This window comes from Podarcis melisellensis (assembly GCF_964234715.1).
Source record: "Podarcis melisellensis genome assembly, chromosome: 3".
Lineage (NCBI taxonomy): Eukaryota > Metazoa > Chordata > Lepidosauria > Squamata > Lacertidae > Podarcis > Podarcis melisellensis.
Genome location: NC_138530.1, coordinates 18,256,955 through 18,280,379, shown reverse-complemented (window position 1 = coordinate 18,280,379; position 23,425 = coordinate 18,256,955). Strand labels below are relative to the sequence as shown.

Below are 23,425 nucleotides of genomic sequence, written 5' to 3'. Positions count from 1 at the left end.
CTGTTCCTAGCTGCAAAGCACCATCCCTGAGTTGTTTGTCTTGGCCATAACTGTGAAAGAATGCTGGGAAACTTTGTTTTTTTTAAAAGTGCAGTTGAAACAATGAAGTTGTCAGTTCTTGCTGTTCCATTCCTTAAGAAAGCTTGAAAGATGTGCCCGTATCATCATATTGAAGACATTAAGGGCTGCATAGCTACTGATTGAATATTAGCAATTTAGAAGAAGGAAGCATGTATCTAGGGTCAATATGCAAAGGTTCAGGAACAGGAAGGAAAGAAAAAAAACCCAGTGTGAGTCTCGATTGTGCTTATCCAGTCTACAAGACTGAAGCAAGCAAGTCTCCACCCTGATTTCCCATTAGGGAGAGAGCTGCATCCATTTCAGTATTTTACCAGGCAGTCATGGCTTGGTCTTCAGAGGCGAAAGGAACCTTGGGGCTCTTCTCTGTCGTTTGATGAGGAGTTAAGGGACCATGCTGCATGGATGGTGTTTGGCAGAAGAGGCATTTGCTTCTTCCTGGGTGCAGAATAGTGTCTCTGCTTTATTTCAGAAATTAAAGTGAGATACACGGGGAGTAAAAGTTTTTAAGCCCTGAATTTGCAAGCTCTCATTTCAACCCAGGAACTTAGCCCCAGCCCCCAAATCTGCTTGCAAGGCTACCCCAATTTTAATTCTTCTCCAAATGCCCAAAGCAGATAGATAGATTTGGAGCGTTATCAAAAATTCAGATTGTTAAGGATTCTTCCATGTTTTGATCCCAGACCCTGTGAACTGTCATATGTAATATGAATTGGCCATTAGTAGCCTGCCAACAGAACATTTGAAACCCATCAATGGATTTCTGCTTTTTGCATCTAAATACAGTGTTCCTGAGCACTGTACTATGTGTGTGAAATATAATGAATATCCATAAAGACTGTAATAGTTTAGATTCAAGATCAGGTTTACTTTCCTATAAATCATAACAAAACTAAAATATCAACAGAGGAGGGAAATCAGGAACAGTATTTGCATAAGATTCTTTTTTATTTTTAAAAAAGTATTTTTTTCTCAGAATGCAAACAATGGATCCATGGTCAAAACATGGCAACATTTCATAAACCATTTTTTTAAAGCAGTAAGTAATATGAGTTGGATCCTATTAAACTGAAAAGGTCATTTAAAAGACAAAAGCAATACCAATTGTAAAACATCTTTTAATGGAAATGTTGTGTGCAACCTCGGGTGAAAATGGAACAGCAACAACAGCAAAGAGCAAAATCCTTGAACCAATACCTACTTTGAGGAAATAAATAGTGTCATACCTTGGAAGTCGAATGGTATCTGTTCCAGAAGTCTGTTCGACTTCCAAAACATTTGGAAACCAAAGTGCAGCTTCTGATTGGCTGCAGGAAGCTTTTGCAGCTAATCAGAAGCCGCGGAAGCCCTGTCGGACGTTTGAGTTCCAAAAGAATGTTCGCAAACCAGAACAATCACTCCAGGTTTGCAACATTCAGGAGCCAAAACGTCGGAGTTCCAGAGCGTTTGGGATCTGAGAGGGTAAGGATGTGGATCTGTCCTTCTGGACACTAGTATGCAACTCAGAAATGGCATGGTGAGGGAAAAATAACAATGTCCACTATAACTTTCCTTCCTTTTCAAAACAAAGGCTACAATCTGCAACTTTTGCTTTTATGGCAATTTTAGTGACCGCTTCAGGGCTGTCCGAGGATTTGCAGCCATTTCCCATTCAAGTAATGAAAGCAAGTTTCTAATATTGGGACAGTATATGGAGGTGTAAAGGCACATGTCTCTTTTTCTACTGCAAATATTTCTGGTTGTCTGGTCAGCTTTTAAAATTTCTAAGCCTCTTTGGTATCTCTGTTGTCAGCATTTGTCATCACAATTGAAAATCCACAGCATGAAAAAATAAGTTATCTGGACCTCCTAGCTCTGGGAGGAAATTGGAAATGTGTTTCTCTCATGGGACCTGCGGATGTTGTTGGGCTATCAAGTCTCATTGGTCTCAGCCAACATGGCCAATGATCAGGGAATAATGGAGTTGTAGTCCAGCAATGTGGAAGGACCCATAGGTTCCTCACCTGTCCTAATTGCATAGAATACGTCTTCTTAAAAAAGCCAGCTTTCAATAATTTACTGAAAGCCCCAATAATTATTCTAGTTAGTTTCTTAATTATCTCGTTTGCCCTGGGAGTCCAATTTCTTTGTAAATAAGCATTAAGCAGAGTTCCACCTCACTTTTAAATATATAGGAGACTAATCTGACAGTCCGTACCAACTTAGCAGCCCTTTTAAAGATGGTTCCACGGGGAAAACGTACTTTCAATTCTCTCCCAGCATTAAGGTCTGGACAGTTCGCACCGCCCTAACTCACATTGAGTTTCACTTTTACATTAATGGAAGCCAATTCCGCTACGAAGACGCGGAAGACATACGGGACGGCAATCGTTTCAATGGTGTCGCTCCGGCCGCAAGTGGTGCAGACGTGTTGCCTGATGCGTGTGGTGGACCAGTCGGGCGGAGGCTTCAAGAGGGGAGAAAGCAGGCTCCCGCACTCGATGCACACATGGGTCACCGAGCGATCAGAGCAGTGGAAAAGGCGGTCGTGCAGCAAGAAGGAGGCCCCGTGAGCCAGCAGAGCGTCCCGTTCCATCTCTCCAAAACGGATGCCGCCCTGGACGTTCCGCCCTCCGATGGGCTGGTTGGTGACTTTATCTCTGGCCCCAGTAGTCCTCACCTGGAACTTGTCAGAGACCATGTGCCTGAGGCGCTGGTAGTACACCACGCCAATGAAGATGTCCGCTTCAAGCTCCACTCCCGAGACGCCGCTGTACATTCGCTCCGTCCCGTAGAAGTTGTAGCCGGCGGCCTTCAGCATCTTGCCAAAGTATTCCAGAGCAGAGTTCTCCTCGGAAAACGTGAAGGGCGTGGCGTTGTGACAAAGCCCGTGCAGAGCGGCGGATTTGCCCGCCATGCTCTCAATCAACATGCCAATGGTCATTCGGGACGGGAAGCCATGAGGGTTGAAGAGGATATCTGGCACCATTCCACTTTCGGTGAAGGGCATGTCCTCAGCCGGCCACAGTCTGCTCAAGATGCCTTTCTGTCCGTGCCGGCTGGCAAATTTGTCCCCGATCGTTGGGTTCCGGGGGACCCTCAAGGTGATGCACACACACCTGAATTTCCCAGTCCCTGTGTCGTTGCTGCATACTTTGATGTTATCCACAATACAGATTTCCTTGTTCCTGGAGAAAAAGGAAAGAAAGGTTTGAATCGCCAAAAGATTCTGCAGGAAAGCTGATTCCAATTTATTTGGTGGTGATGGCGGAAGGGAACGTGTGAAGTATTCATCCAATACAAATACAGAATAAAATGAAGGTGGAAACAAATGAAAGATCCTGCAAATAAAGAAAGCAAGGAAGCAAATGCTCTCAACCCAAACCTTAACACCCAGAGCAAATGGTCCCAAGGATTGCTGCCTAACTGCAACCATTAATAACCATCATCGCAATCAGGAGAGGGGAAGGACGGGTGGAGAACTTTATCAGGACCTATCTCATGGGCCAAATTTGGCAGGCAGGTTGCCCCTTTTGCTGCAATCTTAAAAGGGAAGCCAGAGAAGGCTTGCAAAAGGCTTCACAATCTTGTAAAGAGCATTACATTTTTTCATCCATTAATTTCCACGAATGGGTTTGGCTAGGTTTTGTGGGTATGAGTAACCCTATGACTCACCCAAGGCTATCCTGTGAGCATAGCTGCCCAAATGCACTGCAACAGAACTGCCCCCATCCAATGCATTTTCCAGAGCAGTATTTCGGAGTGGGAAGGTTCCCAGGGAGTTCAACAGAGAACCTATTAAGCAGGGTGTGGAACCTATGGTCCTCTAGATGTTGCTTGGCTCCAACTTACATCAACCCCAGCCAGCCTAAGAATATAAAAAATAAAACCTCGCTAGATCAGGCCAATGGCCCATCTAGTACAGCAACCTGTTCTTACACTGGCCCACAAGATGCCCAGGGGAAGCCTGGAAGCAGGACTTAAGTACGACAGGAGTCTCCCCACTTGGGAACCCCAGGAACTGGTACTCAGAAGCACGCTGTCTCTGACAGTGAAAGGAGAACCTAGCCATTGTGGCTAGTAGCCTTATGCTACTAGCACATGAATTTGTCAGCAGGGCCAATGGGATGGGATTTGTAGACCAGCAACACCTAGTCACAGGTTCACTAGCGTTTCAATAGGCAGTTTACACACACACACACACACACACAAAATCCACATCGTCTTGTTGAAAACTGTAGCTAAATAGCAGCATTTTGAACTCACTTGTGGTAGGTCACAAAGCTTTCCCCCGTGTTGAGATTCACGTAACTGTAGAAAGGGTCCCCGTATTGAAGTCTGGCTCCGATGTGGGGCAAGCCGTCAGGGTCCAGATTCTGCAAAGTTGCCAGCTTATCCTGACCAATCCCAAATACCAGATTATCCTCTCCCTTCTTGACTTTTTCCGCAAGGTCAATACGTTGCGTTTTGTAGATACTTCCATGTCCAAAGCCTCTCTCCCATGAAGCCTTGTTCAAGATCTAAAAATAACATGAAATAAAACCCCCACACAAATCGATGTCAAACAAAAACCTGGCCTTTAAGGAAACTTGAAGATCCTTTTATCCCCAAATTCAGATGCTCTTAGCGATCTTATTTAGGAACTGTTTGATCTACTACTGCTGTTTCAATGTCATTCTTTGTTTTTAACCATCATTTTAATGTTTGAATTTTAACACCCTATTGGTTTGTAATTAGCCCGGGGGGGGGGGGGGTTACATACTCTAAAAGGCAAACTAGAAATCAGTTCAAGCTAAGTAATAATAATAATGATGTTATGAGTTTGGGGTGAGAGATTAGGCTGCATATACCTGAGTCCCTTTCAATTCTAAGATCCAGCTAAGGTTAAAATCTAAAGGTGGATTCAAATTGTTAAAATAGCCAGAGAAGCTTCCCTCCAAATTATGGGTCAGAATGGGCTCCCCTCCCTCAACTCCTGGTACAGTGGTACCTCAGGTTACAGATGCTTCAGGTTACAGACCACATTTCCCTTCATTTTCACCCTAAAGTGACGGGATTAGGAAGGGAGAACAGCGTTAATCTGAACGTAAATTTCCTTTTTGCTTTTTTTAAAACCGAGGACTCACCATTGCATCTTCCATGTCGTAGCCAGTATAGGAGATCACGGCAACAACTGCATTTGTACCGACTGGGTAGGAGTCCATGTCGTAATGGTCATACATAGCCGGCCGCACCAGTGGGCTTTGAGGAGTCTGAAGTCGGTAGAGCTTATCGTCTGAGCGGTATGGGAAGGTCAGAAGCGGGAAACCCATCGTCTGCTTGCCTGGAAGGACAAAATACACAGACACAGTAGACATCAGATGAAATAAACTCAAAGCCTTTCATGTCTTCCATAGGGAAAGACCAGAGCTCAAAGGCAGGTTTCGCATGCAGGTCACAGGCCGGTTCCCTGGCAGGAGATGGGAATTACTTGTGACCGAGACCCTGGAGAGCCACTGCCAGTCAGAGCAGACAATACTGGGCTAGATGAAGAACTAGCCTGACCTCCTGTAAGGCGTCTCCCTGTATTTCCTAAGTATAAAAATAATACAGCACTTAAGGCATTCACTTCCATTTGTTTCGCTTTCAAATCCTTATGTGGGGCTGCTCTATGTGCAATCTAAAGTTTCCGGCATCCTCAAGTCTCCATCTTCTGTTCCACTTAAAAGTTTTTAGTTCTGGAGAGCCTCCCTCCTTTTTTTCTGTTGTCTTTCAACAATTCCCATCAGCCCCGACATGCACAGCAAACCTGCCCCCCCAGTATAATCTGTTTAATTCCCCCCACAACCTGGTTCTTTAGCTGCCCCTCATTAACTATCAGTGTTGTGTGCCCCACCCAACTCTCCGCCCCCCGAATAAAATATGGTTTTCGGTTGTTGTTTTTTGCAAACTTTGGCATTCCCTCAACTGATAGTTTGATGTGTGGATGGGAGCCAATTGGCTACATAAGAATCCATACTTGGAGAAGGAGTTTCCTATGAACATTTTTGTTATTTTGTTTTATAGGAGTTATTATCTGCGCTTCACCATAAAATATAATACAGTGGTACCTTGGTTTTCGAACGTCATCCGTTCCGGAAGACCGTTTGACTTCCAAAACATCTGGAAAACCGAAGCATGCATTTCTGGAAGCATTCATGTCCGGAAAACTCAATATGGAAGCCACATGGCACATCTGGCTTCCGAAAATTGAAACATTCAACTTCCGAGACGTTCGAAAACCAAGGTACCACTGTACACGATTAAAAAGCAGTTAACATGATTTACATCAGAAGAAAAGGGTGGGTCGGAAAAATGCAACTAGAGTTGTCCAAGGCCAGGGTAAAAAACAACAACTAAGGATTACTTGCCCATCTGACACTGGTACATATTTCTTGGACTCTGGTTGTGATCCGAGAAGGGAATGAAACTTGCCACCACACTTAATATGCTATGGGGAAAGAGCTCCTGGTGTGTGGTGAGTCCCGGCTGAATTTCATCCTCAGACACAGCAATGTTCATGAAGACCTGGGGTAAGGGAAAGCCAGTATAAACCCTTTGCAGAAGCTCTCTTTGGGAGAACAGAGCAAACAAGCAAGCTGATCTATTTTCAACTTCTATGAGTGGTCACCAAGCACATTAAACACAAGCAAAGCTCTTGGAAAAGACTTCTACACCAACGGAAGCCACGATTCTTCAATGCCGTATTATTAAGTCAACACACACAATCAAAAGAGTGCCTTTTGGCACAATCTGCACCAGATTTTAACAGTTGTGGTAATGGTAGCTCATCTCCTTAAAACCTGTTTGTGCTGGAAAGAGCATTTCATGAGATAAGGTGACTTGTCACATACAATAGTGGCATTAAAACATGCTCAGCAACACCAACGACGCCGACCATTGTGGTTGCAGAATTAGAAAGAGAAAGATGCACAGTAAATGGTCACAGATGCACAGGCAATGGCTCTTCGTATCGACGACTTGTTAATATTTTTAAGTAGCTGCACAATCCAAAATGGCACAGAAAAGTGCAAGACTATAGAAACATAGGAAGACAATTGAATCTGGGACCTTCTGCATGGAAAGGCCATGTTTACCTCTGAGCTACTGCCCTTCCCCGATATGAATCCAATGACCTCCCATTTCCCTTCCAATTCTACTCACAGCAACAGCAGCAGAAGGGATTCTACCACCCAGTTAGGATAAAGGTAAAGGTAAAGGGACCCCTGACCGTTAGGTCCAGTCATGGCCGACTCTGGGGTTGCGACGCTCATCTCGCTTTACTGGCCAAGGGAGCCGGCGTACAGCATGTGACCAGCATGACTAAGCCACTTCTGGCAAACCAGAGCAGCACACGGAAACACCGTTTACCTTCCCGCCGGAGCGGTACCTATTTATCTACTTGCACTTTGATGTGCTTTCGAACTGCTAGGTTGGCAGGAGCAGGGACCAAGCAACGGGAGCTCACCCCGTCGTGGGGATTCGAACCGCCGACCTTCTGATCGGCAAGCCCTAGGCTCTGTGGCTTAACCCACAGCGCCACCTGCATGCTATTGTTCAAATACACTAAAAGGATTCCCAAGATCACTGCTGCATAATCAACATGTACCTGCTCCATTGTGCCAATTAACTCTTCTTTTCCCAGGGCCAAATTTTGCACGGGACGCATCATTCTACAAGGGGTGGTGAAAATGAAGAGTCCTGGGTAAAGGCTGGGCTTTCCTGTCATTGGGATAAGGACCACCTCTGTCCAAACGGGAATCTTCTTTTCTTGCATTGCCTAGTGGCATAAATCAAAGAAGCGTCCATTTTACGTCCTTCAACTAAAGCAAGAGAGCGATGCAGAAATGTCTCTCCCGATCCACAGAGGCAAAGTGAAAAACAAAATATTCATAGAATCATAGAGTTGGAAGAGACCACAAGGGCCATCGAGTCCAACCCCCTGCCAAGCAGGAAACACCATCAGAGCACTCCTGACATATGGTTGTCAAGCCTCTGCTTAAAGACCTCCAAAGAAGGAGACTCCACCACACTCCTTGCCAGCAAATTCCACTGTCGAACAGCTCTTACTGTCAGGAAGTTCTTCCTAATATTTAGGTGGAATCTTCTTTCTTGTAGTTTGGATCCATTGCTCCGTGTCCGCTTCTCTGGAGCAGCAGAAAACAACCTTTCTCCCTCCTCTATGTGACATCCTTTTATATATTTGAACATGGCTATCATATCACCCCTTAACCTCCTCTTCTCCAGGCTAAACATGCCCAGCTCCCTTAGCCGTTCCTCATAAGGCATCGTTTCCAGGCCTTTGACCATTTTAGTTGCCCTCCTCTGGACACGTTCCAGTTTGTCAGTGTCCTTCTTGAACTGGGGTGCCCAGAACTGGACACAGTACTCCAGGTGAGGTCTGACCAGAGCAGAATACAGTGGCACTATTACTTCCCTTGATCTAGATGCTATACTCCTATTGATGCAGCCCAGAATTGCATTGGCTTTTTTAGCTGCCGCATCACACTGTTGGCTCATGTCAAGTTTGTGGTCAACCAAGACTCCTAGATCCTTTTCACATGTACTGCTCTCAAGCCAGGTGTCACCCATCTTGTATTTGTGCCTCTCATTTTCCCCCCCAAGTGCAATACTTTACATTTCTCCCTGTTAAAATTCATCTTGTTTGTTTTGGCCCAGTTCTCTAATATTCAAATGGAGCAACTCCTCCCACTGTCAGCAAGGGTGGGGCCAGGTATTTATACAATGATAATTCATCTTTATCTCTTCACCCTTTTAATTCTGTAGGATAAACATAGCTACAGGCAGCTGGATCATCAAAATGCTGCAAGATGTCCAAGTGCCTGCAGACTTTCAAATACAGTAGAGGTGTACATTGCAGCAAACAAACAAAACTAACCTTGAAGTGCCTGAGTGTCTCCACAAGACCAGGAGCCTGATCCTTCTCTATCCAGCCTACTGGGGAGCCGTCTAGTGAAACTGGGTAACATTCAGAGTAGGGCTGGCTTGGCACAGCATCAACTGGAGTGACACCTACAGAAAGTTGCACAGCAATATGTGATGCATCAACGCCACCGACTGCAAGCAGCCTTCAGAAGGTGAACAGGTGTAACATTTTACTAGCGGCTACAAAAAATTTGCAGCAAAGCTTCGTTGCAACCGACGAGCCTCTCTAGTTGGTTTGAAACGTACAAACCTGTAATTTCGCTAGGTTTTGTTTTGTTAACTGACATGCTAGGAAGGATTTGTGGCTCATTTTGAAAACAGGGAGGGGCATTGACTAAACAGTGTTTTATTTGAAGCAGGGAAGTGATGACTTCAGGTCCCTGGTTCAGCCAAGAACACAGGAAGCGAGACTGTCTTTATTTGCATTCTAAAACTATGCTGCAGAAATATATACCAGTAATGCAGCCCAAGAGCTTATTGTTGAAAATGACTAATCAGGTATAGTATTTTAAGGGGGGAAAGGCCAGGCCTGATCATACCCTGTGTCCAGTATGAAGAAGAGTTTGGATTTGATATCCCGCTTTATCACTACCCTAAGGAGTCTCAAAGCGGCTAACATTCTCCTTTCCCTTCCTCCTTCACAACAAACACTCTGTGAGGTGAGTGGGGCAGAGAAGTGTGACTGGCCCAAGGTCACCCAGCAGCTGCATGTGGAGGAGCAAAGACACGAACCCAGTTCACCAGATTACAAGTCCACCGCTCTTAACCACTACACCACACCACTGTGGTTCAAGTTATGATCTTGCCTTGTACTGACTCAGTCCACTGTGGTACATCTAGCTTAGTATGGTCTCCCTGGCAGCAGCTATTCAAGATCTGATGCAGAAGTCTTTCCAGCACCTGCAGTCTGATCCTCTTAACTGAAAATGCCTGGGATTGAGCACTGGGTCACCTGCTTGCTAAGCACGCAGCTTACCAATGAGCTGCAGCCCTCAGCTTCCATGATTTCAATTTTCTGACAACTATCTTCACATGCGCTTGTCTGCTAAGGGTCTTCTGCATTCTGCCAAAAAGACCTCCTATGCACTACAGATACTTCTGGGGCTGGCTCTGGGGCTACTGCACATGCTTAGTACTCAGTGGGCACTGGCTGGGCCTGTTGGGCCTCACCACTGCCCAGCACAACTTGAGGGTGTACTCCAGCCACTCTTGTGGTTGCAACCTGCAAGGGAAGTCTAGGAGTCTAGAAAAGCGCTGTTCAAGGAAGTGTGTGTGCCATAAATGATCTTCTCACTGACAAACCCAGATATGTTTCCCAAGGAATCCCAGGATTCCCCAGAACCCAATTTGAAATCCACTACTTTGCAATCTTTTGAATTATGGTGCTGGAGGAGACTCTTGAGAGTCCCATGGACTGCAAGAAGATCAAACCTATCCATTCTTAAGGAAATCAGCCCTGAGTGCTCACTGGAAGGACAGACCGTGAAGCTGAGGCTCCAATACTTTGGCCTCCTCATGAGAAGAGAAGACTCCCTAGAAAAGACCCTGATGTTGGGAAAGATGGAGGGCACAAGGAGAAGGGGACGACAGAGGATGAGATGGTTCGATAGTGTACTCGAAGCTACCAGCATGAGTTTGACCAAACTGCGGGAGGCAGTGGAAGACAGGAGTGCCTGGCATGCTCTGGTCCATGGGGTCACAAAGAGTTGGACACGACTAAACAACAACTTTGCAATTATCTCTGTGGGCATATTAATTACAGCTCAGTGAACGGCCAACCCTACCGATCTGAGACTTGCTTTTCCCCTGAAAGCATTTCATATAGATCAAATAGATCCATTCTTACCCAAAGAGCAAAGCAAGGACGGCAGGGAGAATGTATACGATGGCTGTGTTACTATTTCACACGGAGCTGTCATGTGATTCATCAGACCGCACGGTTCTCCATCGGGCGTGTGGACGGGACAAAGGAAACCCCAGGACTCCGGCAGCAGCTTGCGCACTGTGGTGGTTCTCATCTTGAGAAAATCAGCCCCTCTGTGCACACAGCGGAAATGGGAGAGGTAGCGGATGAAGTTCAGCTTGTCTGCTACCACACAGAGACCGGAGTTTTGCAGCATGCCCAGACCTTGTAGAGAGAGAAAAATGGGAAGCAGGGAAAATCAGCTTTGATCCAAGAATTATTTTGCAAGAACAGTTGCTTGGTAGCAGTAGCAGTTTTAATACCACCACCACATGCACTGAGTTGTGTGGTGCACAATACATCAAATATTCAACTACATCAACATCTGAACATCGCAGAAAACAGAATAAGCATCCATTAGGACTTCTGATTTTTTTTTTAAATAGGGAAGGTAAACACAAGCAGTCAGGATTCAAGAGGGGTGTAGGCCAAGTAACAGCTCCTGTGCCTGCAGCAAGGAATCACTCTAGGAATGTAAGGCATAATGATTACCAACAGACTGGCCAATCATCCTCAATACGTTCCCTTGTAATCTGCGCCTTCCTTTGCTTACTTATGCTGTGATCCCTGGAACGATATGCTGTGCATCACCTTTCCTGATTTTTGGTTGCAGCATCCTACAGGCTGGATTGCAATCTAAAGGGGAGTTAATTGGTGGCGGGAGTGTAGTTTGGGATGCAAATGATCCATCTTTAGAACGAGAGAGCATTCTAATCCTACAATTAGGATTTAGTGTGTACATGCTCTACTAAGTTAAAATTCTGCACCCAAATAATCCCAAGTTATGCGACAAGGAAGAAACAGTTTCCTGCCCTGTCTACATGACGTATGTTGATCAGCATTAATGACTCTTACTCTGTATAACCTATTCTGCCTTGGCTAATAATGGGAGGGTGGATGGGAGAGCTATGGAAGTTGCACAACCCCAACCTCTGGAAATGTGTTCCTTGGGTGCTGAGTTTTCAACATGCCTTGTAGCAGTTTTACAAACATAAAGAAAAGAAAGTGTTGGGTTAAAATCCCCACCCGAAAAGGCAAGGCTCCACGGAACCGGATCTCTGCATCCTAGAATCACTGCATCCACTTTGTTGTGCGTTTGCAAATTCTCTCATGCAAACAAGCCCCTCGCTTGTGATATGCCCAAAATGTCTACAGCAGCCTTTCACAAGCTGGCGCCATCCACGTGCTTCAGACTACAGCTGCAAAATTGTGCTGCAGGTCTTCGACATTTTTACCTGTCTTAGAGCGCAGGTTGCCAGTAGCAAGGAGATATTCAAGCATCCTTGTAATATCTGTCCCCATGGCAAGAATCTTCATCATGTTTTCTGCATTAATTGTCATAGCTGACTTCTGAGCTTTCTTGTCCAAGGCTATTTTCACAGACTGCAACCAAGTTTCCATCTTCTCCTACGATATAGGATAAGAGGAACAAACAAGAAAAAAGACTTCAAGAACTAACACAATGCACTTCTATACAAACTGGCCACGTGACAAACTAGTATATGGGTGGCAAGGAACGTTCCTGTCCCAACACAAGAGCAGAGGGGAAAGTTGCCGTTGGTACTAGGCCTCTCTCAAATTGCCTCACGATTCATCACAACTTATTACATCACAACATAATACATCCTATTATGTACATCTGCTTTGGAACTTCAATATTGCAAAATGTGTCACACACAATCAACTACCAGTACAGATTTCAATGCTCTGGCCAAATATACAGCCACCAGAGGTGAGTAGAGATACCCAGCTTAATAAGCAGGGAAATCAATCAAAGCTGCAGCCGACAGCAATTTAGCCCCACTGACTAGGTTGAGAGGCAGTTATCAAACCAAACCACAATCTGTTGCGACGTGAACACGCTTTCAAATGACCTTGTGTTCTGAACCCCCCTCCTTGGCTCACGGCAGAAGTTTGTCATTTTAACCGAACCTGCAAAGACGACTGGTCACTTGAAGTCCTTGCAATGGAGAACTGGGGGGGATCTCGGTTTGCAGGGCAAGAACAAGTCAGGGTTACAAAAATGGAAAACTATGGTTTAGCTGGAGTTGCATTGCACACAGGTTTGAGAGCCCTTAGAAAATTATTCATGTGGTGCCAAACCACAGCTCCATGTTACTGCTCAACCTCGCTCATTGGAAGACTGCTGACATTTCCACTGAAGTGCTTTCAGCTATGCAGTACGCATTCCTGCATCAGAGCTCAAATCTGACCTGTAAGAGGGATACTACATAGCTGTGAGAAATCAGTAAGAGACAGGGCAACTGGAGAATAATTTTCCTTCTCCAGCCTCGTCACAAAAAAAACAGAACCTCAGCTCTCCCACCAAACACAAAACCTCCTGGCACAAATAACTCCATATATAATAAGAACAGTTTTTACTTGGGATTATTTTATCCAGGGACAGCAGTTTCCTATTCTACTATTTTCAGCAGTGGCTCCTTAGTATTAGAATGACCTCCCCAATGAAACCTGCTTGGCACTTACTTCAATCTCTTTCTGATGCCACGCAAAGACCTTTTTATTTTCCCCCAGGCCTTTGAAATTATGTGATGGGCTATACCAGGAGTTGACAACATGGCACCGTTCCAGTGTTGTGGACTACGTCTTCCATCACCCCAGGCTACTGGCCAGGCTGGCTGGCGCTGATGCAAATTGTAATCCACATAATCTTGAGGGCACCACATTGGCTTGTAATGTTGTTGGTTTAAACCCCGTAAGCTGCCCAGAGGACTTCAGTGATGGGACAGCCTATAAATGACATTGTTGTTGTTTAGTCGTGTCCGACTCTTCATGACCCCATGGACCAGAGCATGCCAGGCACTCCTGTCTTCCACTGCCTCCCGCAGTTTGGTCAAAATAAATGACATAAAACACACAAAATAAATGAAGAGAGCCAGTGTGGTGTAGTGGTTAAGAGCGGTAGTCTTGTAATCTGGGGAACCAGGTTCGCGTCTCCGCTCCTCCACATGCAGCTGCTGGGTGACCTTGGGCCAGTCACACTTCTCTGAAGTCTCTCAGCCCCACTCACCTCACAGGGTGTTTGTTGTGGGGGTGGAAGGGAAAGGAGAATGTTAGCCGCTTTGAGACTCCTTAAGGGGAGTGAAAGGCAGGATATCAAATCCAAACTCTTCAAAATCTTCTTGAAGTTTGTGGGAACCACAATATGCTTGATGTAATCTGGAAAGCTGTTGCTAAGATTTCTGGCAACTATTGGAGAGCATGTTTCTGGCTATCTATAGGGGAACGGAGAATAACTCTCAGGGTAGTACCTTTAAAAACATGAGGTAAAGTTGTCCGGAAGTGAGCACCTCTTGATTCATTAAACTGTCAGGATTTTCCTCCATGCAGCCTTCTTTGGCTAAAGTAAACAGTTTCCGAGTCATGAAGCAAAGCAGGTAGAACTTCTCAGCTTTGTTATTCAGGTGTATGCAGATGCATTGGCTGTGGGAGCAACACAAAGTTTTGGGATAACCATTTCTTTTTTAGCTGAGCATCACTCCAAAACTTAAACATGGAAGCCATTTTAGCCCAATGCTATCTTTGCAACTTGCCTTTGGTACTTTCAACCATACAAATAAATAGCAGCCTAGGATTTCATGGCGGTGGTGACCTTCAGTGGAGTAGCGTGGGTTGTCAGCACCTGGGGCAAGGCAAGTAATTTGCGCCCCCTAACCCCCAGATGTTGCGCCCAGTGTGGCCGGCCCCCCCTGCACTCCCACGCTACGCCACTGGTGACCTTACATCAAGTTTGGTAAAGGGCCCATTTCACTGGAAGAAAATTAGTCTTCCGTTGGGGTGGGAGAGAGATTAGCTTTTTTTGTAATTATTATTCATGCAATGAATTGTAACAAAAAATAAAATTTCACATTGGTTTTCTTTGTGAAACTAAGACTTCCAACCCCCAAGAAACATTCAAGGCTTGCTCGCACGTTACACTGAGTGCAGGTACAAGCTGCTTCTATACACATAGAAGTGTTTGTGTGAAAGAGTGTATGCTCTTTGGGGTTGTACAACTATTGTGTACGCAGACTGCACACCCACTGAACATTAGATTCAAATAACTGCACAAGGCTGCATCCTATTGCACAAGTGGAACAGAACTTCCCCTCCCTCTCATCCTACAAATTTGGGGCTTTTCCCAACCATCAGGAACAGATCTGGAGGCAGGGCGGGGGCAGCAGAGGGGCGGGGGGGGGGCAGTTCCACTACTCTTGCGGAAGTCATTCCACTGACGCAGTGTCTTCTTAGATTCAACCTTTAATCCCCAGTGAAATTGGCTAAAATATACCATTCGTCTGATAACAAATGTTGGAAATGTAAGGAAAATGAAGGAACATTCTTTCACCTCTGGTGGACCTGCCCTAAAGTGAAGGCCTTTTGGGAAATGATATACAATGAGTTAAAAAAGGTATTTAAGTATACCTTCACCAAGAAACCAGAGGCCTTCCTTCTGGGCATGGTCGGCCAGAACGTGTTAAAGAAGGACAGAACATTTTTTATGTATGCTACAACGGCGGCAAGGATACTTATTGCTAAGAGCTGGAAAACCCAAGATCTACCCACACTGGAAGAATGGCAGATGCAGCTGATGGACTATATGCAACTGGCTGAGATGACTGGCAGAATCCGCGACCTGGGAGAGGAGAGGGTTGAAGAAGACTGGAAGAAATTTAAGATCTATTTACAAAAGTACTGTAATTTGGTTGAATCCTAACAAGGAAGCCAGAGCAGAAATAACTGTCTACCATTAAATTATAATTTTTTATTTGAGTTTAACCTAAATACTGCACTTAAGAGCATAAACAAGATGATAATTTGCTTGGAAAAATTCGTTTTTAATGATGAAAGTGGAAGCGGGAGACGTGAGGGAGTCCACAATAGAATGAAAGGATGTTATGAAACCTATTCTGTTTGTTAAATATGTATCTGTAAAAAATCTTAATAAAATTTTTTATAAAAAAAAAAAAAGATTCAACCTTTAATATTTCTGAACGTGCCTCCAGGTTGGGGACCCCTGCACCAGGGTCTGGTTTGAAACCAGTCAAAGACTGGTTTTGTATTTCAAAAGGAAGATAAAACTTAAGTTAAAGGTAAAGGTAGAGGTACCCCTGACCGTTAGGTCCAGTCACGGATGACTCTGGGGTTGCGGTGCTCATCTCGCTTTACTGGCAGAGGGAGCCGGCGTACAGCTTCCGGGTCATGTGGCCAGTATGACTAAGCCGCTTCTGGCGAACCAGAGCAGCGCACAGAAATGCCATTTACCTTCCCGCCGGAGTGGTACCTATTTATCTACTTGCACTTAGGTGTGCTTTCAAACTGCTAGGTTGGCAGGAGCTGGGACAGAGCAACGGGAGCTCATCCTGTTGTGGGCATTCGAACCGCCGACCTTCTGATCGGCAAGCCCTAGGCTCTGTGGTTTAGACCGCAGCGCCACCCGTGTCTTAAGTTACGTCTGCGTAAAGACATACTTAAGAAGGAACTCTCCAACTTGTTCACTGCTGTGCCAGTCAGGAAGGCTGAATTTCACTCTGAAGCGCTGCCCCAGGAAGATGAGGACTTGTTTCTGCGTCATGCAGCCATCCTCTGCTACCAGCCGCAGCATCTGAGACATACAGTTCTTATAGAAAGTATCCTCTTCTTTTCCTTTAATCAACTCCTGAAAAATCTGGAAATCTGAGAAACTAACTAATGCCTGCAGCAGAGAAAGAAAAGGTTTGAAGAAATTAGTTTGGGAGGTGGGGGGGGGGGGGAAAGAACACACTAGGCAGGTATCACTAAAAGCATCATGATTTTCAAAGCCTGCAATTCTGTATATAGCCTGCTACCATGTATACTGGGGCAGGCAGCTTTTTTCTTATGTTTTCCCATTTTCCCAACATGTCCCTGGAACGTGGGGACAGGGAGGAATGAGGTGAACTATACTATATATATATCTATAGCTATATTCTCTATTTGGTTTAAACAATCCATTGTTTTCCATGTTCATACAGGGCAAAAGGTTTGCCTCCAAGCCGGAATTGGAAGCTCAGATTTTGCTCAATTTGGACATCACAGCAAAATATTTAGGAAAGAAGGGAGGAGTTTTCAAGTTTAAAGTCCGTTCATGAAAATCATGGCTCGACTGTTACATTTAATCAAACTAGTGACAGGCTTGTAAATAGCCACTTGCCTACCTCAACCTGCCTTGAGTAGAAATGGACTCTAGGCATCCAAGCACAGAAAGACTCTGTAAACTGGAAGAGTGTCTTCACTCTCCTTTCAGGCTATTGACATACCACAAATGGCTTACACTAGTGTGTGAAAGCAGGTGGGCTATTAACTCTGAACGGCTTATTTGCAATTGTACATCTCACGGTTCTTGGGAAAGTAGTGTGTAAAATATAACAGGGATCCTACAGACAGAGCACAGGTACAGTACCTTCAGTACAAATCCGAGTGGAAGAAAGAACAGCTCTTTTTGATGAATGAAGTTCAGCATCACTGTGCCATTTTCAAGGTAGTGAAGGGTCATGTTAACTGCTGTGTGTTCATCTCTAACGCAGTGTATTGAGACACCTAGCGCCATCCAAAGGAAGCAAATCGTAGTTATATACCAATTAATAAACAAATAAACCTCTAAGAGTTACTGTACCATTTTGTTATCTAAAAATACCAGCATGATTACTGTTATAAGCAAAAGAGGAAATAATGCAGTTTACCTAATATTCAACCCTAGTCATCACCAAAGCAATCACCTCTGTACTAACATTATACAGTCAAACTACTAATTCCATCAAGCCTAGCAGAATTCAGCAGTGCTTAGTGCTTTTGGTGGTTAGCTTGTTAAAATATTGTTTTGTGGATTATCAGTGCTGTTAATGCTTTGTGGAGTTTATAATACAATTTTTCTTGTGGTCGTGCTGTTTGGCCTATTTTTTAAAGTTGCTTTGTTAATAGTGCTTTATAGAAGGTGGAAGTTTTCCTGACAATTTGTAATGGTTTTACTGATGATTTATTAATTATTTTATAGGATTCATGTTGCAATTTATGTTATTATTTATTGTTGTGTAAGCCGCTTTGTGACTCATGTTGACTGAAAAGCGGCATAGAAATATAATAAATGAAAATGAAGTCTAGCATACAGTGGTGCCTCGCAAGACGAAATTAATTCGTTCCGTGAGGCTCTTTGTATAGCGGTTTTTTTGTCTTGCGAAGCAAGCCCATTGACAGCTTAGCGGATTAGCGGCTTTTAGTGATCAGCTGTTAAGCGGCTTATCAGCGGATCAGCTGATAAGCGGCTTAGCGGCTTAGGAAAAGGGGGGAAAAGGGAAAAAAACACGAAGGAACTCGCAAGACTTTTTCGTCTTGCGAAGCAAGCCCATAGGGAAATTCGTTTTGCGAAGTGCCTCCAAAACGGAAAATCCTTTCGTCTAGCGGGTTTTCCGTCTTGCAAGGCATTCGTCTTGCGGGGCACCACTGTAGCTGATTTTGGTTGGAATGCTAAGACAAGAGCAGGGAGTCTTATTTGGCCAGGAGACAGCAGCTGATTGATGGGACATAGGAATCTGTGTTACACTGAGACAGACCATAGGTCCATCTGGCTCTGTATTGTCTATGCTGACTGACAGTGGATCTCCAGGATCTTCAGACAGCAAGCCCTACCAGGAGATGCCAGAGACTGAATCTGGGACCTTATGCATGTGAAACAAGAGGCTCTCCTATTCAGCTATGGTCCTTCAAGCTTTGAATTGCAGAGGGTTGGACTGGATGACCCTCAGGGTCCCTTCCAACTCTACAATTCTATGAAATGTCAAGGCACGGCTGCTTGAAGTGCACCCAACTCTTCCCTTACAGCTGCGGCTTCAATTCTTTTCTGACCTTTCTCGACCTGAACTTCCCTGTGCCTGATGGCATATGGCGTCAGGTGCAGGAAAGGTGGCTGTGATCCACTCTAAACAGTCTGGGGGACCCAGGTAAGGAGGGTTCAGACCATGCTCCAAGGTTGCAGGCAGACCTCTTTTCCAGTCTGGCTGCCCAAGATGCTGGGTACTGGATTTAGGGGCCCCACTCTGCATTCAGAGCACATGCTCTGCCACTGTTCTCTGTCACTCCTTACATACTTTACTCCAGCATTTGTGGAAGTGGGGCAGAGCAACTCAATGGCATCAGGGGAGGGAGAACCAAAGGTAGATGAATTGCTAAATCCAGAGAACAGCAAGAGCAACAGCACATGCTGTTCACCATGTGATTTTATTTTATTTTTTAAAAACGAAGGATTATTTTAAAGTTATTTTACGAAGAACAACATTACCATATTGTGTGTAGCCTGGACCTCTGGATTTCCATTTTGGTTTAATCATTGCAAGGGGAAAGTTCCGCCTTGGCATAATCACCATTCTGATCACCTTTTCTATACCGTTAACAATGAAATAGCCTCCCATTTCCTGCCAAAAGGTGAAAAAAGGCAATTAACAGAGCTGCAAGATTGACTTCAGTGCATTAAGACTTCAGTGCATTAATTTTATTAGATCTGGAAGCAGAGGGCACACTTACTCATTTTTTAGTATCGTTTTCGTTGCAAAGAACGATCAAAATTTTAGTAAGAGGAAATTTAATTTCAAAATAATCTAGTTTATTTTCTTTATTCATCAAAGTGCAGTGGAACCTCGGGTTGCGGACGTAATCCGTGATGGAGGCGTGTCCACAATGTTCGAATCCTGAAGCGCATTTTGGCGCTTCTGCACATGCGGCAAAACCCAGAAGTAACCCGTTCTGGTACTTCCAGGTTTCCCACAGCCCGCAACCTGAAAACATGTAACCTGAAGCGTCCGTAACATAAGGTATGACTGTATTTGTAGCCTGCATTTTCCATTCCATTTAGGGAAGTTATCAACTTTTACCTTTAAAATGATTGAATTTTTAAAAGCAAACTACAACCACGTACAAAGCTTAATATTAATAACCGGAGTTCTAGGTCCTCACAGAAGTCAATGGATCCTTTTCTCCAGAGGGAGAGGAAATATCTTTGGTACAAATCACTTTTGAAATGGACGTGGTGAATCTCACTCCAAGCAATGCAACATTCACTTTCTTTTGCTTCATATATAAAAGGAGGGGCTGTAGCTCAGTGGTTAAAGCATCTTCAGGTAGGTTTGGGAGGGACTCCCAATCTGAAACCCCACACAGCTGTTGATAGTCAGGGTGGACAATAGGGAGCTGGGTGGACCAATGGTATGACTCAGTATAAGGCGGCTTCCTACGTAGAAAGACAAATCAATAACATCGAGCATTACCTCTTCCTCCTCATGGTGTTTGATGAGCTCTTTGGGAGAAAGACCGTGGAGATTGCAAAGTTTGGACTTCACCATAATTGGAGCATTTCCGAGGGACTGTTTTATAATCCCTTTAGGGATGCCATTCACTGCCCAGCTGATATCAGCCTATATGGGAGGGGAAATAATGATTTGAGAAAAAGAGATCTATATTATCCAAATCACTGAAAATGTAGAAGGCTCTCCTCTCAAAGAAATAGCTACACTGCAAGTATCTTACAAAAGCAAAAAACGTGCCTAGAGAAAAACTGCCAGCAATGTGTGCTTACTTATTAGGTCAAATTTATAACATGTCCTTTCTCCCCAAAGGGAACCCAGGGCAGCTAAGAACAATAAAACTCCTCTTCATGAAAGCAATGAGAACATCCACAGCAATTAGAGCATCCATAGTAGGAGACAAAAGTGTTCCTCAACTACGTTACAAAGGCCTGGGCAAAAAAAATTCTCAACATCCCACCTGACCCATTTTCCTTGGTGCAGGGGTGAGTTCCTTAACTGGGCACAACCACTGAGAATGCCCTTTCTCGGGCTCCCATCCTCCTTACTGCTCCAACTGATGGGCAGGACCTCAAGCAGGGCCTCTCCCTCAGATTGCAAATTTCAGGCCAGAGGTTACTGGTAAGGAGGTTCCTTCAAGATATTGGGTCCCAAGTAACATAGGGCTTTGTGCACTAGTAGAAACCCCTGGAATAGGGTCTGGATGCTCACAGGCAGCCAATTTTCTTTCTGAAACCCTGGAGAGCAGCTGCCAGCTTGTGTAGACCAGCGGTAGCCAATATGGTCCCTTCCAGATGTTGTTGGACTACAATTCCCACTATCCTTGACCACTGGCCATCTTGGCTGGGGCTGATGGAAACTGCAGTCCAACTGCATATGGAGGGCATCACGTTGACGATCTCTGGTGTAAACAAGCTAGATGAATCAATAGCCTGCCATGGTATAAGGCATCTCCCTACAGTGTCTAGTTAGATTCCAAGTGTGAACTCATCAGATTTTCTGAAAGACCAGAGTGTGGTCCAGTACAAATGAAGCACTGCCTGTTTTTTCTAATCAAATCAAACTATATTAATGCTTAACTTGTTAGCCTCGCATGCTCTCTTCCCATCTCTCTGCTTGAGACAGACCATGGGTTGGCTTACATGAGCAAACCCACCTATCACCATGCTTGCAAACTGTTCTTAATGGAAGAAAGTGGTAGCTGACAAATTATTAGTTGTATCACCCACATGCTGTCTTAACAGTTCACCTTATATGCCAGCTGGGAGTGTATAAATCTCCAAAATATTGTAGTGCCAGGTCTCTACACACCTTGGATTTCTAAAGTTCACATGATTCCGCCACATTCCTTTACACATAATTCCTTTACATTTGTTACTTACAGTTATTTTTCCGCGGTAGGTGCTTTTGCGCCCCCTGCATTCTGCTGGGTAAACTTTTAGCTCGTTACATATACTTCCTTTGGGTACCATAGGAGGGTTGATGGTGGCTCCCACAATGGCCAAAGTGATCCGATCATTCTTGAAAAGAAATTCCAAAGGTGGAATGGCCTTTAAAAAAGAGAGAGAGAGAGAGAGAGAGAGAGGGAGGGAGGGAGGGAGGGAGGGAGAGAACCCACAGGTTATCACAGCTCACCACCAAATCCACTGCTGGCCATAATGACTGTATACTATCTCTCCAGGATGAGAGGCAGCAAACCTCTGAGAAATAGCTCTTTTCCTTACCTGCTCACTTCTCTGTGACTTTTTAGTTGATCCCAATAAAGGCACTACATGTTTTTTTAAAACCCACAAATCCCTCCTACCCTTAAAGTATTAATATTATTATTCACTTCTATACCGGCTAATGCCAAACTGCAGCTCCCTGCAGACATCTTTACTGTATTTTCCCCCTGTATCTGCTGAAGGTATTCTTACTTAGACACACCTTAGACAGATGTCTAGAAAGCCTGAATGAGTTTTGATTTGCTTTAGTCTACACTATGCTGGTTTTAACCTTTTTGTATATTTTAAAACACAGCCGTACTTTTTTTAAAGCAATGGTTTTACCTTCTTTGCAAACTGCTCTGAAGGTTCTTTCCCCTCAACAATCAGGCGGTACATAAAATCTCATGAAATAACCAATCAAATGCCAACTGCCAACTGCCACCTCCTTTCCCCAGTACCATTTATTCTTTGTGAAATACATTTCGGAGGAAATTGCATTACAAATACTAACAGAACCCGATTAATAATAATAATTAAATATCAGCTGACTTTCCTTGCATCCCCTTTTCCTGTTCTAACAACAACAACAATAACAATAATATTGTTGTTTTGTTGTTGTTGTTATTAATTTCATTTCTGTACTGCTTTATATTTTTAATAAAATGAATCTAAGCTGTGTACAACCTACATTTAAAGCAATCAAATAAAACCATCTAGAAACATTACTTAAGAAAGTCCAATAAAGCTTTATTATTATTATTAAATATAAACTGACTTCCCTCGCATCCCCTTTTCCTGTTCTACTCCTACTTTACTACTAATAGTGCTACTACTAGTAATATTATACCGCTTCTTTTCCCTGACTCCCCCCCCCCGACTCCCTCCCCTCCTCCGGCCCCTCTGGCTCCACCTGCACGGCCCGCAGCAGCCCTTCTCCCACGGCGTAGTTGAAGGACTCGGTGTGCGCCCGCGCCACGTCCTGCAGGGCCGGCGTCTGGCGCTCCTTGGGCTGCCCGTAGCCCGGCGCCGTGAGGTTCCTGAGGCTGGGGCCGCTGGGCAAAGCCCGCCACTTGCACGCGCTGTCGCCCATGCTTCTCCCCGGGCAGCCGCAGGACACCGCCTCCGCCAGAAAGACACCTCGTGTTCCGTCACTTCCGTCCCGCTGCTCGCTGGGACTTGTAGTTCTTTCATCCTCCGCCTAGGCGTTCTAGGTAACGGCGGCACTGAAAGGGAAGGCATACAACTCCCAGACTGCATTGCGCCCACTTTTCCTCCGGGCAGTTTTTAATCCACAGAGATAGAAATAATGTAGAGCTATACTACACCGCGAACCCTTTTCTAGCAACGTGATCTGTTTTAGTCCATGTTTTACACACCTACGGGTGTCTCAGTTGCCATAGCCAATTTCTAGAGCGGCTCTAGGG

At 44.7% G+C, this 23,425-nt stretch overlaps 1 protein-coding gene and 1 long non-coding RNA gene across 2 annotated transcripts; both read right to left on the bottom strand.

Annotated features, from left to right (window-relative positions):
• Positions 1-1,176: 1,176 nt before the first annotated feature.
• On the bottom strand, positions 1,177-23,130 carry POLR1B (RNA polymerase I subunit B). Its single transcript, XM_081904584.1, has 15 exons — positions 22,912-23,130; positions 21,678-21,845; positions 20,260-20,406; positions 19,278-19,410; positions 17,406-17,542; positions 16,456-16,679; positions 14,257-14,428; positions 12,220-12,391; positions 10,868-11,149; positions 8,975-9,108; positions 7,685-7,855; positions 6,447-6,603; positions 5,184-5,380; positions 4,324-4,577; positions 1,177-3,245 (listed from the first exon to the last, which is right to left on the bottom strand). The coding sequence occupies exons 1-15, from the start codon at positions 23,089-23,091 to the stop codon at positions 2,366-2,368; spliced, it is 3,408 nt and encodes a 1,135-aa protein (XP_081760710.1). The 5' UTR covers positions 23,092-23,130; the 3' UTR covers positions 1,177-2,365.
• On the bottom strand, positions 14,437-16,340 carry LOC309366113. The gene is made up of 3 exons (XR_014166517.1): positions 15,964-16,340; positions 14,724-15,242; positions 14,437-14,597 (listed from the first exon to the last, which is right to left on the bottom strand). It is a non-coding gene; the product is annotated as an uncharacterized lncRNA (long non-coding RNA).
• Positions 23,131-23,425: the final 295 nt, after the last annotated feature.

Bases quoted from the DNA above. Each gene is read 5' to 3' on its own strand.
- POLR1B (XM_081904584.1), bottom strand. From the start codon at position 23,091: ATGGGCGACAGCGCGTGCAAGTGGCGGGCTTTGCCCAGCGGCCCCAGC. The intron at 20,407-21,677 runs GTAAGTAACAAA...CCTCCCATATAG, and splicing joins CCTACCGCGGAAAAATAACT to GCTGATATCAGCTGGGCAGT. The intron at 16,680-17,405 runs GTACTGTACCTG...TCTCTGCTGCAG, and splicing joins CACTCGGATTTGTACTGAAG to GCATTAGTTAGTTTCTCAGA.